The 17,454-nt window shown below is 34.7% G+C and overlaps 1 protein-coding gene across 1 annotated transcript; it reads left to right on the top strand.

Annotated features, from left to right (window-relative positions):
- The first annotated feature begins 675 nt into the window (after nucleotides 1-675).
- Nucleotides 676-16,995, top strand: LOC115760497 (transcription-associated protein 1). The gene is made up of 21 exons (XM_030701851.1): nucleotides 676-912; nucleotides 2,034-2,219; nucleotides 2,501-2,698; nucleotides 3,048-3,214; nucleotides 3,395-3,485; nucleotides 3,545-3,683; nucleotides 3,741-4,113; nucleotides 4,593-4,677; nucleotides 5,002-5,142; nucleotides 5,205-5,408; nucleotides 5,835-6,452; nucleotides 6,512-7,901; nucleotides 8,010-8,305; nucleotides 8,575-10,161; nucleotides 10,221-10,503; nucleotides 10,569-10,719; nucleotides 10,875-13,668; nucleotides 14,062-14,598; nucleotides 14,775-14,903; nucleotides 14,979-16,190; nucleotides 16,393-16,995. The coding sequence occupies exons 1-21, from the start codon at nucleotides 676-678 to the stop codon at nucleotides 16,963-16,965; spliced, it is 11,391 nt and encodes a 3,796-aa protein (XP_030557711.1). The 3' UTR covers nucleotides 16,966-16,995.
- The last annotated feature ends 459 nt before the right edge of the window (nucleotides 16,996-17,454 follow it).

Below are 17,454 nucleotides of genomic sequence, written 5' to 3'. Positions count from 1 at the left end.
TATTGGATTCGAAAAGAGATCACATGAACGATTGGCGGAATCAGCAATAAAAATGAAACTAAAAGGACATTCAAGATGCTTGATAAGAGAAAACAAAGCTTACAGCAATAATGCTAATTGTATATTTGATTCAATTGATAAAGCATTTTCCACAATTTCAGATGTTTTTTTAATAAGAAATAAATATAACTTTTGAAATATAATTTTGCATATATTTTTTCACAAGAATTTTAGGAATAGTTTCGGTCACCCATATATTCTAGAGGGTACCCCTAGAGGTTTAAAAATCTGGGACGCCATGTAGTTAGACCACAAATAAAAAATAAAAAAGTCCGACCCAAAAATGTGAATCCCAAATACATTTTAAAAATCGAGTGGCTAAGGCCGTAGAAAATTTGTACTTTGCGCTTCTAATACCATAGTTTATTCCATGAATTCCATTTAATTAACGTCTACTGATTTTGGTTGTAGACGTAGATAACATTTTTAAAATAATGAACGATAACATGGTACATTTCATTCATGGATGGCTCCTTTACGATATATTCTTTTACATTTATCGGCGCTATCTTACCCTGCTGTGTCACCCTGTGCATAAAGTTGATAAGTCGGTCTTGTTTACACCGGTAAAGCCAAATTTCGTTCGTAAGAAATTAATTTTAATGGTAACTTAAAATGGCACACGTTGAAACTATTCCGGTAACTACATTCCGGAGCCACTTAAATATACTAAACGATCCGGCGGCAAATGAAGAAATCAAGTTGAAAGCCACCCAGGAGTTAAGTGAACATTTTGATATGATCATGCAATCTCCGTCTTATCCCTCGTTTTTGGAAAATGCACTTAAGATATTTATGCGTATATTACAAGAGGGCGAGCCTCAATTTATACAAGAAAACACGATTCAGCATGTAAGTACTTATTTGCTTTACAAATAACCTACTGTAATTCAATGTTATATGTAAGTATGTAATACCATATGTATACATACATACAAGCATTCTATGCACATTGCCGTATGCATTTTAAGCCTTAAATGAAAACCCAAGTACACAAGCACGTTTGTCTTAATACATAAGTAATAACATGTATAAGTTTATTTACGTCCCAAATCGGCACCATTCCAATCCAAGTTTGAGTGAGATAAATTGATAACAAGTTTTTCATACAAGAACCTTCCTTTGGACCAATCGCTTCTATGGCAGCTATATGATATGGTGGCCCGATCTGGCCTATTCCAACATATGAGATATCAATTGCGCTAGTCATTCCGACATTCAGCCCAGCAGCAATCAAAACACACGACTCGGCAGCCAAAAACAAACTCAGTCTTTGCTACCTCTGTTTTTTTCTACAGCCATGGTCTTCCCTATTGCCAACTAATTTTCGAAAGCTTCGATTGCCGTAAAGATACTTTCATATTGTACTGTTCGACTTTTAACTTTTAGAATAAATCGGATCTCAAGCCAATACTCTCAGTTTTGGCATGCGATAAAAAACTATAGATGGTTTCCAGATATCAGGAAATTTTTGGATTTGAATGTCAACAACGAACTATGACAACTTTTGGCATTATGGTTGCGTATACATATACAAATCGCGTTTGCCAAACGTTCTTATTAAAGCGTCAGTCATGTCAGCCATGTATCACGGAGAATATGTTCCGTATTGTCAAAGCTTAAATTGAATAACATCTTCAATCGTCTGAGTATTGGCTTGGCTGCGTTTATTGCGGATGACTCAGGAGAATTGCAAAGCCATGATTAGTTAGTTTGATTTTAAGTTTTCCTTTCGAAACTGGCGGATCGTTTTTCAAAATATTATCATTATGGGAAGGCTGATGTTGCAAGCACGCGTTTGAAGAAGATTCATTGCTTTTGAAAACGAATTCCTCGCCTACAAATATCATCTTCCCAATAGAAAACGGTCTGAGCAATGAAAAAACATTAATTATAAATGATAAGCACATAATATCATAAGATAAACTCTGAACATAAGTTTTCATTAATGCAAATTATTATTCAATTTGTAGGTTCGCAAGCTTATTTTGGAGATGATACACCGATTGCCCATAACAGAAAATCTAAGACAGCATGTTAAATCGATAATAACTATGATGCTCAAATTATTAAAAACTGATAACGAAGAAAATGTGCTGATAAGTCTGCGTATAATAATTGAGCTGCATAAACATTTTCGTCCATCTTTCAATCCAGAGGTAAGTATTTGTTAATTAATGAAAAGACAATTCCCTCCATATTTTCTGTTAAAAGGAACATAAATTTGTAAAATCTGAATGAAACTTAGGTTGAGCATAATTTTAAACTTTTTGTTCATTTTAAGCACAAATAATCCCTAAAAGAACTTTTTTTTTTAATTTTATTTTAAGTAATCTTAATCCTTTCCAGAAACTAGGATAAAAAAGATAAAAGCTTAGCTTAGAGAAGGGATATGTTCGCAGTTGAAACGATTATTAATAAATTCCTCTTCTATTTTTAGATTCAGCTATTTTTAGGGTTTGTTAAAGAAATTTATACAAATCTGCCAAATAATTTAACATCAATCTTCGAAACTACAAATGATATTTGGATAACTGACCTAAAAGATTTGGATTTAGAAATGCTTTTGCCTACCACATATTCAGTGAAAACTATACACGTGGAGAAATCACAAGAGCACAATTCGCAGCAAATGATTGTAAGTACACTTCATATTTTAAACGCTTTCAACACAATTTCTATATACAGCATCTACGTCTGTTTGATTTTAAGCAAACAAGTCACTCAGTTCATCGTCTATATCATATAGCTGCCATTGGAAAGATTGGGCGATAAGTTGGCTTCTTGCAGGGAGCATTTTTTTATCAATATATTTCGGCATTTATTAGTTGCACTTTTTTTTATTTTAAAAGATTTGTTTTTTTTTTTTATCTACCTATAGAAACCGAGCAATGTACCAAAATATTTAAGTTCAGCATTAAAATAAGTTAAATGTATGTTTATTGCTAAATTATATAAAAATTATTAAAATGCACTCCCTATTCCAGTATAATCTCCTTCCTCGGGGTATATTGTCCTTGAAAGTTCTTCAAGAGTTGCCAATTATCGTTGTGCTGATGTACCAAATTTATAAGAATGCTGTCCACCAAGAGGTCGCCGAATTTATTCCTTTAATACTTACAACTATTAATTTACAACCAACTGTAATTCAAAGGTAAGTTATAACAAATAATTGCACTCTAGTCAAGCCGTTACGGATTGCCTGTCAAAATTGTAATTGAAAATTCGTAAAATATTATTATGATTTATAATGATATACTATTTATCAGCTTTTGTTGCTGTTTGTTAACTTTAAGATTTATTATGAAGTATATTTTAAATATTATTTTGCTAGGAACACATCACAAAAGGAAGTTTTTGTAGACTTCATGGGAGCTCAAGTAAAAACACTTTCATTTTTGGCATACATTGTGCGAATTTATCAGGTAAGTTTTCTCCCTTGATGTTTACCAAATGTATAAACTAAATATATTATATTTTTCAGGATGTAGTCATAGCTAACTCATTATCTGTATCAAATGGTATGCTGAATTTGATGGAACATTGTCCGAAAGAAGCTGCACATCTACGGAAAGAACTTTTAATTGCTGCGCGTCACATATTTGCTACAGACTTACGTCAAAGTTAGTCTCATTTTTTAAATTACTACAAAACCATTTTAACTTTTAATTTATTTTTAGAATTCATTCCATCAATAGAAAAATTGTTTGATGAGGATTTGCTTATTGGAAAAGGGGTGACTTTAGACTCCATTCGCCCATTAGCGTATTCGACGTTAGCTGATCTTGCACATCATGTCCGCCAGAGCTTAAGTTTGGATGTCTTGATAAAAGCAGTACACTTGTTTGCAAGAAATGTACATGATGAGACACTGGCTGTTGGCATACAAACTATGTCGTGTAAGCTTTTATTGAATCTAGTAGATTGCCTTCGACACCACAGTGAGCTTGAACCACAGCGTTCTAGAAATATTCTGGGAACACTGTTAAAAGTGTTTGTAAAGAAGTTCGAAACTATCGCGCAAATTCAGCTTCCTCTGATTATTCAAAAATGGTATGTTTACATGTCAAATAATTAAATAATACATAAGTATATGAATGACCCTTTTACATCGAATCGATATGGCCATGTCCGTCTGTCTATTGCTATCTTATGTTCTGTTCTTATCTGCTGCAGGAAGTAAAATTAAGTTCTATGAACAATTTTGTTTGTCAAGATATCTGACATAAGCAAAACCTCGTCAATATTGAATCACTTAATCATATAGCTGCTATGGGACCGATCGGTCGAAAAATAAGCTCTTGTATGTAAACCTTTCTTGATAATAACTATTTTATAATTATAGCAAAAGCATAAACGCATCCTTTATAGTTTGAACGAGATTGAACCTTGGGCAACGCAATGATAACTTATCTTGTTTTAATAGCTTCGATCAAATTTTAGGGTAACAATTTTACCATTGACCTTTTAATATTTGTAAATAATTAAGTGAAAATTACTAATGCGAATTATAAATTCTTCTATTCAATCAGCAAGGGACAACCTCAAACCGGTGCAACATCACATCTTATTGGTTCGCTTACCTTACCTGCTCTTCATATAAACGACATAAAAGAAGTAAGTATAATAAATTACACTGTAACTATATTATTAAGATTTCATCGTACATATCCCTAAATATAAGAAATTTTTCCCTTTTTTGAACAGTGGTAGGGTTTAGATTTTTGCTTTAATTGCATAGAATTAGATAATAAAATAAATTCTTTTTTGGATCTGTTACCATCAACATCGGAACACTATATCATATGGCTGCCATAACGTAATGGCAGCTTGTGTCGGGTCAGGGTATCTCCTAGTTGGACACTTTCGACTAGACCACTCTTATTAAAGTATATATAATTGCTCTAATTATTTTTATATTCCATTTTTTCTACAACTAAGGAACAACTGGGGAGCGAACAAAATAAAACGTCGACGGGTTCACAATTAATTTGTTCAGTAAATGTAGCCGAATTTCGAAGTTTAGTCAAGACACTTGTTGGAGGCGTAAAAACGATTACTTGGGGATTTTTCAATTCAAAGGTATGGTTTTTCAAATTGTTATGCTATTCATATGTTATTGATATTTGTTTTTATTATTAAAGAGTCATGTTTCGGATCCAAGTTTACAAATGCAGGAAAAACTTTTTAATCCAGAGATCTTATGCATATATATTGACTTGGTGCATTTTGCAATGGAAGCTTTAGATATATATACAATAAACGTTAACCCAAATCAACAACGAGCATCTGGGTTGATTTCACGCAGCAAAGAAGAAAAGGAGGTTTTGGAACACTTTAGCGGCATCGTAAGTATATAAGAAATAAGTCCACAAAAACAAAGCATTAAAACACAAAACAAAGCACAAAAAAATAATAATGTAGAAGTCAGAATTGGCTGTAACCGAATGTGCTATTGTCAGTCATTTATTTTTCACGATGGTTTCCAACAAATTCAAAATCAATGGGTTACAAAAAAAAACATTACAAATTGATAATGATAATGGGGTCAGCAACCTGCTCATTTTAATACATAAGAATTCATTTCTTTAGTTTCGCTTAAATCATTATGTTGTTAAACAATTGATTTTCAATAAGATCACTGCCTAAATTTTTGAGCGCCAAGGTAATCAGGCCAATCAGTCTGTCAGTGAGGACAAATAGATTCATATATATTCAAATATATACATTGACTTTTAATATCTATGCATTATTTTATTTTTACTATTTTTCAGTTCCTCATGATGCATTCTCAGAATTTCCAGGAAATATTTGCTACCACAATTGACTTTTTAGTGGAACGCATCTACAAAAATCAGGCGCTTCAGGTTATAGCTAACTCGTTTTTAGCTAATCCGACTACTTCGCCACTATTTGCGACTGTGTTGGTTGAGTATCTTTTGGAGAAAATGGAAGAAATGGGCTCAAATGTTGAGCGATCAAATTTATATCTTCGCCTGTTTAAACTGGTTTTTGGAAGCGTAAGCTTATTTCCTGTGGAAAATGAACAAATGTTGCGGCCGCATCTTCACAAAATAGTTATTCGTTCAATGGAATTGGCGTTAATTTCAGACGAGCCCTACAACTATTTTTTGCTTCTCAGGGCTCTATTTAGATCAATTGGAGGTGGAAGCCATGATCTTCTATATCAAGAGTTCCTCCCTCTGTTACCTAATTTGTTGGAAGGATTAAATCGCCTACAAAGTGGATTTCATAAACAACACATGCGGGATCTTTTTGTTGAGCTTTGCCTAACAGTTCCAGTTCGCCTCTCATCTTTGTTACCTTATCTCCCGATGCTCATGGATCCCTTAGTTTCTGCCTTGAATGGTTCCCCAACTCTTATAAGTCAGGTAAAGCAAACTAATTTACTAATTTTTAGGCCATTTGAGAATCCAATATATACTTTCAGGGTTTAAGAACTTTGGAACTTTGTGTCGACAATTTGCAGCCTGATTTTTTGTACGACCATATACAACCAGTAAGGGCAGCTTTAATGCAAGCCTTATGGAAAACACTAAGAAATCCGGACAATGCAGCGCTTGTTGCTTTTCGTGTTCTTGGAAAATTCGGTGGCGGCAATCGAAAAATGATGGTGGAGCCGCAAACGTTACATTATGATCATAACGAAAAGCCGAAAATCGCAATAATTACTTACTTCCAAGAATATGATAAACCCATAGAATTTCCAGTCGAGTATGCAATTACGTCAGCCTTTAATGCATTGAGCTCAAACACTACCGATCAGTTTTATAGACGACAAAGTTGGGAAGTAATCCGTTGTTTTTTGGCTGCATTTATTAGTTTGGATGATGAAAAACACACCTTGTTGAAATTGTTTACTCATAATGACTTTGTCGAAAGTAACATTATGAGTTGGCCAATATTTCATAACAAAATTGACGACTCGACCGTTCGTGGAACTCACCTGAAAGCTCTCATTGGTATGTTGGTAGCCTCAGCCACAAAAGACCTACGGGATTCAGTGTGTCCTGTAATGGCAGCTGTTGTAAGACATTATACTATGGTGGCGATTGCCCAACAGGCTGGACCTTTCCCACAAAAGAATAGTGCATCAAATGGAATAGATCCGATGGTTTTAATTGATGCGCTAGCTGCTTGTATGGGCCATGAAGAAAAAGAATTGTGCAAGCCCGGCATAGCTTGCATGGGAATAATATTGGATACTGCCGCAAACATAATGGGAAATAAAGACAGGGCTTGCAAGTTACCTTTAATGCAATATTTGGCGGAGAGAATGACAGCATTGTGCTACGATCGCCCATGGTATGCCAAAGTAGGCGGTTGTCAAGCCATTCAATTTCTATGCAAGCACATGTCTCTGCGTGCCCTATTCCAGCACCTGTTCAACTTTTTAAAGGCCTTCATGTTTGTGCTAATGGATTTGGAGGGAGATGTTTCTAATGGCGCACTAGATATAACTAAGAGCTATATGAAAACCATGTTGGAGATTTGCTTGTCCCCCATAAGTATTAATTCTCGGAATGATGAAATAGAAGACCTACAAGTGAAAGCCACGTATGAAGTAATTCATGAGCTCGTACGGCATATAACAAGTCCGAATTCCATTGTAAGAGAAGAGTCCATGTTGTTGCTTAAACACATTGGATTAATCCAAAAAAAGACTGTCTCCGAGGTTATGGACCCACATAAAGACGTCCTGGCAGATATTATACCTCCAAAAAAACATTTATTAAGGCACCAACCTGCCAATGCACAAATCGGCCTAATGGATGGTAACACATTTTGCACTACTTTGGAACCCCGTCTCTTTACAATTGGTAAGCATAACTTTGAAAATAATTGAATAATATAGAAAATGCCACATTCGTATGATTCCATTCTTATGATTCCAAACATTAATTTTGTTTATGTATCTTTTTTTCCAGACTTAACAAATACGTACCATAAATTATTTTTCCACGAATTATTAACCTTAAGCGAAGCCGAAGATGCCACATTAGCTAAATTGGATTGCTATAAAAATGTAACAAACCTCATACCATTGCGAATAAGTGCGCTGCGAGCTTTAGCAGCTTGCCATTATATTAATGATATTGGATATAAAGAAAAAATAATTAACATTATTTTTAAAGTTATGGAGAACGATAAACCGGAACTGCAAGAAACATCTTATGTTTGCATGAAAACATTTATTTCTGGTATTACGCTTGATAAAGAAAAGGTAAGCCAAACTTAAAAATGATTATATTTTAAAAATTAATTGATTTTATTTATGATAAATAATATGAGTTTATTAAATTAACACAACTGAAAACTGCTGGTGGCTTTTGAAGTGGAAGATTTTGTATGCGAATTTTAAGCGACTAGAACCAATTATCACTTGTTTGTTAGCTCAAACTCAGACAACTAAGCCACACAGACATAAGTTGGCACTGACTATCATACGAGATAACTTTATGTATTAAATTTCTTTTATAACAATAATTACAGGTTCAAGCTGCAATGCGACCTCTACTGCTAAAACTGGGCGACCATAGGAACTTGTCTATTCCTGCAATAAAACGATTATCATATTTTACTCAACTTTTTCCACAAATGTTCAATGAAAAACTCAGTGAGCAAATACTGCAGCATTGTGCAAAGATTATTGAAATATTCGTTGGCCAATATAAGTGCACCAACGAGAACGTTAATTTCTTTGCGACATCTAAAGGAGGAGAGTATGAGCAAAAAATTGTGACACTCATTGAAATGTTTTATCACATAACGGCTTCGTCAAAATATATTGAGAAGTTATGCCAATTGGTTTTACAAACGGAAAAAAATCTTATGATAGAGGCATCTAGTCCATATCGCGAAGCGTTAATTATGTTCTTACAACGATTTCCATTAGAAACGGTTGATCTTTTTATGACGAATTCCATTATGAAGGACCCTCAATGGAATCGCTTTTTTATATTTTTATTAAAGCATAAAAATGGGCAACCATTTCGATCAATTATAAAGAACTCTAAATACACAATATTAATGGAGTATTTAAATTGGACGGCAGCTTTTAGTAACACGCTTAAATATAATGTGCAACACCAAGCTGTGCTTATTATTTTTACCCTCATGGAATTAGATGACCAATGGATTCCAACTAGACCGGATATCGTAGATGCGTTGAGAAACACTTGGCGGACTAGTTTGTACTCAACATGTTTGGAAAACGTTGCTTGTGATATATGGCACTTGGTCGGAAAAATACTTCTGCTATATTTTTCAAATAACACAAATGATATTGACCTACTTTTCCAACTCTTAAGAGCCCTGTGCTTACACTTCATCCCGGATGTCTATTTTTTGCGCGATTTTTTACAAAATACAGTAGCTCAAAGTTTTACTGTTAGTTGGAAAAGAAATGCATTTTTTTACTTCGTTGAAAATTTTAATAATAATACATTTTCAGAAGATTTAAAAGCAAAAATAATCACATCAGTTCTAATTCCTTGTTTCACCGTAAGCTTTGACAAAGGTGAAGGAAATAAACTAATTGGAGCTCCTCCAACACCTTACCAAGAAGATGAGAAAAACATTGTTTCGGTGTTCATCAATAAAGTTTTTGATCCCGATAAACAGTATGATGATGCAGTAAGAATTGCTTTATTACAACTCGCTTGCTTACTCGTAGAACGAGCATCACAGCATATTCACGATGGCGATGCTAATAATAAAAGGCAAGGAAATAAACTTAGACGCTTGATGACATTTGCGTGGCCCTGCCTACTAAGTAAAAATTGTGTGGATCCTACTGCACGGTACCATGGTCATTTACTACTTGCTCACATCATAGCAAGACTAGCAATTCATAAAAAAATCGTGCTTCAAGTTTTCCATTCGCTGCTAAAAGGACACGCCCTTGAGGCAAGACCCATTGTAAAGCAGGCTCTAGACGTGCTCACACCAGCAATGCCACTTCGCATGGAAGACGGCAACACAATGCTAACTCACTGGACAAAAAAAATTATTGTTGAAGAAGGTCACGCAATACAACAGCTGTTTCATATCCTTCAACTGATTATACGCCATTATAAGGTAAGCCATTACAGAATTCAACTGTGGCATAAATACATTTAACCCAATTTAATCTATAGGTTTATTTCCCCGTCAGACATCAGTTGGTGCAGCATCTTATACACAATATGCAACGATTGGGATTTCCTCCAAGTGCGTCTATTGAACATAAAAAGTTGGCTGTCGACTTGGCAGAAGTTATAATTAAATGGGAGCTGCATCGAATAAAACAAGATGAAAAAGATGTAAAAACTGCTGAATCCGAAGAGGATTTGAGGGACATTCAACTGTCTAAGCGGTTGGGAAACGAAACATCAGAAAGTAGAAAGAAATTGGCTGAGTCAAATCCATCTTTAGTTCAAGGAAAGTAACAAATAAAAATACAAATTTAAATTAAACAAAATAATATATATACATATAATATATAGGTGCGGGGACTCACATTAAATCTGAAGACGTTCTTCGATCGATAGATAAGTCATTTTGCGATACTGTTCTTAACTTTCTCATACGATTAGCATGTCAAGTTAATGATGTACAACCAGGCATCATTTCCCCAGGAGAAAACCTATCAAGGAGGTAAGAAAAACGTTTATCTTTAAAAATCTTTAATAGCTCGCAACATGAGCATTGATTTGATTTGGCATTTTTAATCTTTAGCGTACCAAAGAAAGCAATTTTATCATGTTCGAAATATTTTGTGCTTATCTATACTTAACTCAATTTACTTGTAGGTGTATCATGCTATTAAAATTGGCTATGCGTCCTGAAATTTGGCCGCAACCATTTGATATAAAAATCAGCTGGCTTGACAAGGTTCTGGCTACAATAGAGACACCGCATCATAACTTAAATAACATATGCACGGCGATAGATTTTCTGACGTTTCTAACTACAATATTAAGTTCGGATCAATTGGTGACAATAGTGCGACCGGTTCAACGTGGTCTATCTTTATGTATTATTCACCAGAATACAAGGATTGTTCGTTTAATGCATATATTTTTAACACGACTTATGGCTACTTTTCCACCAGATGCACAGCATAAACACAACGATTTTGACATTTTGTACAGTGCCATTAGCAAAATGATAACAGACAACCTTACGTTCTATGAAAAGAGTCCTCAACCGATTGCCTCTTCGTTATTTGGAACTTTAATGATTTTAAAAGCTTGCACCACTAACAATCCAAGTTATATAGACCGCATCTTAGTTCAGTTCATTAGAGTTCTAAATCGTCTTACAAAAGATCACATTAATATAAGTACAAATAATACGATCAACACTCAACCGTCTGATTCAAACTCTCTGGCTCTTGAGCTGTTAGTTCTATCATTGGAACTAATTAAAAACAGAGTTGTTATAATGAGTGTTGAAATTCGAAAACTTTTTATAGGGACTATCTTAGTGAGCCTTATAGAAAAAAGCTCTGAAGTTAAAATTGTAAAATGTATTATCAAAATGCTTGATGATTGGGTAAAGAGTAAAGAATCTAATATTTCAACTCATGTTCCATCGATACGAGAAAAGTCCGCACTGCTAGTAAAATTGATGCAGTATGTTGAAAAACGATTTACCGAAGAGGTTGAACTAAATGTTCAATTTTTGGAAATAATCAATTATATATATCGAGACGAAGTTTTAAAACAAACGGAACTAACAAGTAAACTGGAAGGTGCTTTTTTAAATGGTCTTCGATTTCAAAATCCACATATTCGCGCAAAGTTCTTTGAAATTTTAGATGCATCAATGCGCCGTAGACTTCATGATAGACTTTTATACATAATATGCTCACAAGCATGGGATACTATTGGATCACATTATTGGATAAAGCAATGCATCGAACTGCTTATTTTAACAACTAATACTATGACACAGATTCAATGTTCAAATGAAAGCTTTAAAATTCCCTGTATAACTTCTGTGATACCCTCGAACCCTACTGATTCCCAAGAAAACACATTTGTTTCATTTTTATCCGCACAATCTGAATCATTCGAAAATGTACAGAGTGTTAATGATAAGGACGACGTATTTGATATTGATTTAAAACTTGAATTCACATCCGTTCGTAAAGAAGATTGTCACCAAATACTATCTACAAGACGTGATACGTTGGTTGAGCTTATTTACAAGCAAGCGGAATTCCTAGAAGCAAATCGAAACATACGCACAGAACAAATGCTTGTTGCTACATCGCAGCTATGCCACATGGATACACAGCTTGCTGAAAGCGTTTGGCTATCAATTTTTCCAAGCATTTGGAATATATTTACTGAAGATCAACGAACAAATATATCGAAGGAATTAATACCATTTCTTTCATCTGGAACAAATGTCAATCAGAAAGATTGTAGTCCAAGTACTCTAAATACGTTTGTAGAAAGCTTAACTAAGTGTGTTCCTTCGATTTATATTCCACCAAATCTCTTAACATATTTGGGTAAATCTCATAATCTTTGGCACAGAGCCATATTAGTTTTAGAAGATTTGGCTTCGGAGCATTCCCTACGGAGTGATATAAATATTGCTGCGGATGTAAGTCAGCCAGAGTCCGAACTGCAAAATTTGAATAACATTTATGACTCTCTGTCTAAAATGTACTCCGCTATGCACGAGGAAGATCTATGGGCAGGTCTTTGGCTGAAATTTGCACACTATCCAGAAACAAATATTGCTATTTCATACGAACAAATGGGATTTTTTGAAGAAGCACAAGGTGCTTATGACCTGGCTATGACAAAATTTAAACAAGATTTAAACAGTGGCCAAATAAGCGTTGATGTAAACAGCGAACTATTGTTATGGGAAAAACATTGGATGCGCTGTGCAAAGGAACTTAATCAGTGGGATATTTTATTGGATTATGCTCAAACAAATAGAGAAAAAAATATGTTCCTTATTCTAGAAAGCTCTTGGCGGGTACCTGACTGGAATCTAATGAAAAATGCTTTGTCCAAAACGGAGCAGTGTTATTCCAAGCAATATGGATTTAAATTGAATTTATACAAGGGCTATTTATCAATTCTGTATCAAGAGGATAGACAAGCCGCCAGTGTTGAGCGCTATGTTGAGGTTGCTTCGAGCTTATGCATAAGAGAGTGGCGGCGCCTACCCAGAATTGTATCCCACATTCACTTGCCATATCTTCAAGCTTCTCAACAAATTATGGAACTACACGAAGCAAGCCAAATTCATCAGGGCCTAACGCAATCGAGAAATTCTTCCTTACATGACATGAAAGCCATCGTTAAGACTTGGCGCAATAGATTGCCCATCATTTCCGATGACTTATCACATTGGAGCGACATTTTCACCTGGAGGCAACATCACTATCAAATAATAACTCAGCACTTGGAACAACAATCCGATCAAGGAAGTACAATGCTAGGAGTGCATGCATCAGCGCAAGCAATTATTTCATTTGGTAAAATAGCTAGAAAACATAACCTGACTGGAGTATGCCAGGAAACACTATCTAGAATATACACCATACCCTCGGTTCCAATAGTTGATTGCTTTCAGGTAACTACAATATATTTTAATTTAATATCTTTTATATGTATATAATTATATATAACACGTATAATAATGCTTGAGATTGCTCGCCTAAAAGATTTGATTTTCTATACATCCAAATGGTAGAATGTACTAAGCTTAGGGTTCGAACCAACGGGAAGGCTCAAGAAAGAATATATTTTTTTATCAGTATATTATTGTTTTTGATAAAATAAAACTATTTACAAGAAGGAAAACTATTTCAAGCACGAGGGCGGTTATTAAAGTATATTCTTTAGTCTTTAATTAGTTTGTTGATTGTGTCTCGCTATCAAAAGGGTGATTTACATTAAAGTTTATGTGTACAATTTAACTTTAAAACATGGAGTCAATTTACAATTTATGAAATTATTTTTATAGAAAATACGTCAACAAGTTAAATGCTACTTACAAATGCCCTCAACATCAGGACGCAATGAAATAAATGAAGCTCTTGAAGTCATTGAATCAACAAATTTAAAATATTTCACTGGTGAAATGAATGCCGAATTTTACGCACTGAAAGGCTTGTTATTAACGCAAATTGGCCGCACAGATGAAGCAGGAAAATCATTCAGCGCAGCAGTTCAACTTCACGATGGACTTACTAAAGCGTGGGCTATGTGGGGAGACTATATGGAACAGATATATCTAAAAGAAAAACAAATTTCCCTTGGTGTTAATGCTTTAATCTGTTTTCTACATGCCTGCCGTAACCAAAACGAGAGTAAAACCAGAAAATACATAGCCAAGGTTTTGTGGTTCTTGTCATATGATAATTCAAGCGACACCATGATTAGCACTTTTGAAAAATATGTATCTGGGATTCCTCCATCTTATTGGCTGCCGTGGATACCTCAACTACTTTGTTGTCTGGAACAATTTGAGGGCGATGTTATATTGAATTTGTTGAGTCAGGTAAGTTTAGCTGAATATCATGAATAGGCATTTACATTATTCCCTTCTATATATAAAAACTGTGCTTCTTATTCCGTGATCGCCCCGCTTTGGGAAATGTGTCCCCCTTAAGTGTTAACTTAACTAAAACAAAAAATGGAAAAATAATTATTGGTTTAAATTGTCTTTGTTTTTAGATTGGAAGACTGTACCCACAGGCAGTTTACTTTCCGATTCGAACTCTATATTTAACTTTAAAGATTGAACAGAGAGAAAAACATAAATCAGCTGAGCAGGCGGTCTTCGCTGGTAAATTAACGTCTTCCGTAAGTACCACAATTTTACGAGTTTTTAAGACATTATTTTTTTTTTTTTTTATTAAATTTGGTTTATTTTTTTAGAACCTCGAAAATATGGCATCTGTTTGTGGCAGAAATCAAGTGACGGTCGCGTCAGTAAACCCAATCAAAGCTACACCACCCATGTGGAGATGTTCGAAAGTAATGCAACTGCAACGTGAAGTTCATCCCACTATTTTAAGTTCGCTTGAAGGAATTGTAGACCAAATGGTTTGGTTTAGGGAGAGTTGGACAGAAGAAGTTCTTCGTCAGCTACGACAAGGTTTAATTAAATGTTATGCTATAGCATTTGAGAATCGAAGCACAGTTGTCAATGCAACCATAACGCCGCATACATTGCACTTCGTCAAAAAACTGGGATCAACCTTTGGTATCGGAATTGAAAATGTGCCAGGATCTGTCGCTTCTTCTATATCTCACTCAGCTGCATCAGAGTCTCTAGCACGACGGGCACAAGTAACATTCCAGGACCCTGTTTTCCAAAAAATGAAAGAACAATTTACAAACGATTTTGATTTTTCAAAGCCAGGGGCGATGAAATTACACAATTTAATATCAAAATTAAAAACGTGGATTAAAGTTTTGGAAGCAAAGGTGAAAAAATTGCCAACATCCTTCCTAATAGAAGACAAGTGCAGATTTTTATCCAACTTCAGTCAAAAAACCGCGGAAGTTGAACTACCCGGAGAATTACTGATTCCTTCATCATCTCATTATTATGTGCGCATTGCTCGGTTTATGCCACGTGTGGAAATAGTTCAGAAAAATAACACTGCTGCTCGAAGGTTATACATAAGAGGTACAAATGGAAAAATTTATCCTTACCTAGTAGTTCTGGATTCTGGGCTAGGGGATGCGCGTCGGGAAGAACGAGTTTTGCAGCTAAAGAGAATGCTTAATTATTATTTAGAAAAACAGAAGGAAACGAGTCGTCGATTTTTAAATATAACAGTGCCACGAGTTGTTCCCATTTCACCTCAAATGCGACTAGCTGAAGATAATCCGAATAGTGTTTCATTGCTGAAGATATTTAAAAAGTGCTGTAATAATGCAAAAATTGACTACGATATGCCGATTGTCAGATACTACGAGCGGCTTTCTGAAGTTCAAGCGCAGGGCACACCAATTTCACATACAATTTTAAGAGAGATTTTCAGTGAAGTACAATGCACTATGGTGTCCAAAACACTTCTCAGGCAATGGGCCCTAAACACATTTGCTGCAGCCACCGACTATTGGCAGTTTAGAAAAATGGTGAGTTTACATTAAAGAATTGTTCAAATAAATTGATTGGTGGTTTTTTGCGTCGAAATCGCTATTTCTTATATTAAATTAGTGTTGTAAGGCACCTTGTGCTACGTCTATGCAGTTTCCGTTTACCCCACACTATGGGAAATGGAATCTTAAATAGCTTTGGTATCCCATCAATCAATTTTTATCTTTTGTTTATTTACAGTTAACACTTCAGTTGGCATTGTCATATCTTTGCGAGCATGCTCTTAATTTAACACGACTTAATCCAGATATGATGTACCTTCATCAGGATTCTGGACTAATGAACATTTCGTACTTCAAATTCGATATACACGATGATAAAGAACAGTTCAATCAACATCGACCAGTGCCGTTTCGACTTACCCCAAACATTGGCGAGTTTATTACAAACATTGGAATTTCCGGGCTATTATCTGCTGCGATTGTGGCAACAGCTCGTTGTTTTATTCAACCCAACTACAAACTAAGTTCAATTTTACAAACTATCCTTAGGGATGAAATTATAACTTTGCAAAAAAAAGGATTTCGGCAAAGTAAATTAATGGACACATCTCAAGAGCCTTGTGTTGATAATAATCCGATGGAAAACACTATTCGAGTCGTGAACTCTACTGTGGATATAATTTTATTACGTTTAAATAAAATTTCCTATTTCGACAACATAGAAAAAAAGAAAATTTCTGCACTCATTCAATCCGCAACTAATATAGACAACCTATGTCGAATGGATCCCGCCTGGCATCCTTGGCTTTGAACATTTCAAAAATATTGTATTTATAATTATAATTTAAGATTAAAATATTGATATTGATTAAAATAAATTAAATTTTTATTCTAAAATGTAACATACATAACATATCTAATGTTTTTTTTTTCGCTTACAGTTTTGAGAAGGGGATTATAAATATTTTGCCAACTTAGAAATTATGAGCCGTGTCCGTGTGTTTTGGAATAAAGTTTTGCTTTGTATATTTAAATGTCAATAATAAAAATAAATTGGTCTTGTGCTAGGTCTGTTTTCCAATATGTTAAATAGATTTTCATCATTAGGAACTTGATGTTGTTAATACTCCCTAATCATTGATAATATTGCAATTAATTTAAGAATTGGAAATCGTTAGATAGTATTTATAAAGCACATTTCATACACGAGGCAGCTAGCGCCAAGCACGCGCATTTTTCTATGGATGTGGATGATGACGTCCCCCACAGACGAGTGAAGGTTATTAAAAAATGATTTAAC

This window comes from Drosophila novamexicana, unplaced genomic scaffold (genome assembly GCF_003285875.2).
Source record: "Drosophila novamexicana strain 15010-1031.04,08,12 unplaced genomic scaffold, DnovRS2.1 tig00000008-arrow-pilon, whole genome shotgun sequence".
NCBI lineage: Eukaryota > Metazoa > Arthropoda > Insecta > Diptera > Drosophilidae > Drosophila > Drosophila novamexicana.
Note: the sequence above shows the minus strand (reverse complement) of the source record. Positions and strands in the feature narration are given on the sequence as shown.

Excerpts from the sequence above, each read along its gene's own strand:
- LOC115760497 (XM_030701851.1), top strand. The coding sequence starts at position 676 with ATGGCACACGTTGAAACTATTCCGGTAACTACATTCCGGAGCCACTTA. Across the intron at positions 2,220-2,500 it reads GTCCATCTTTCAATCCAGAG|ATTCAGCTATTTTTAGGGTT; the intron begins GTAAGTATTTGT and ends TTCTATTTTTAG. Across the intron at positions 16,191-16,392 it reads ATTGGCAGTTTAGAAAAATG|TTAACACTTCAGTTGGCATT; the intron begins GTGAGTTTACAT and ends GTTTATTTACAG.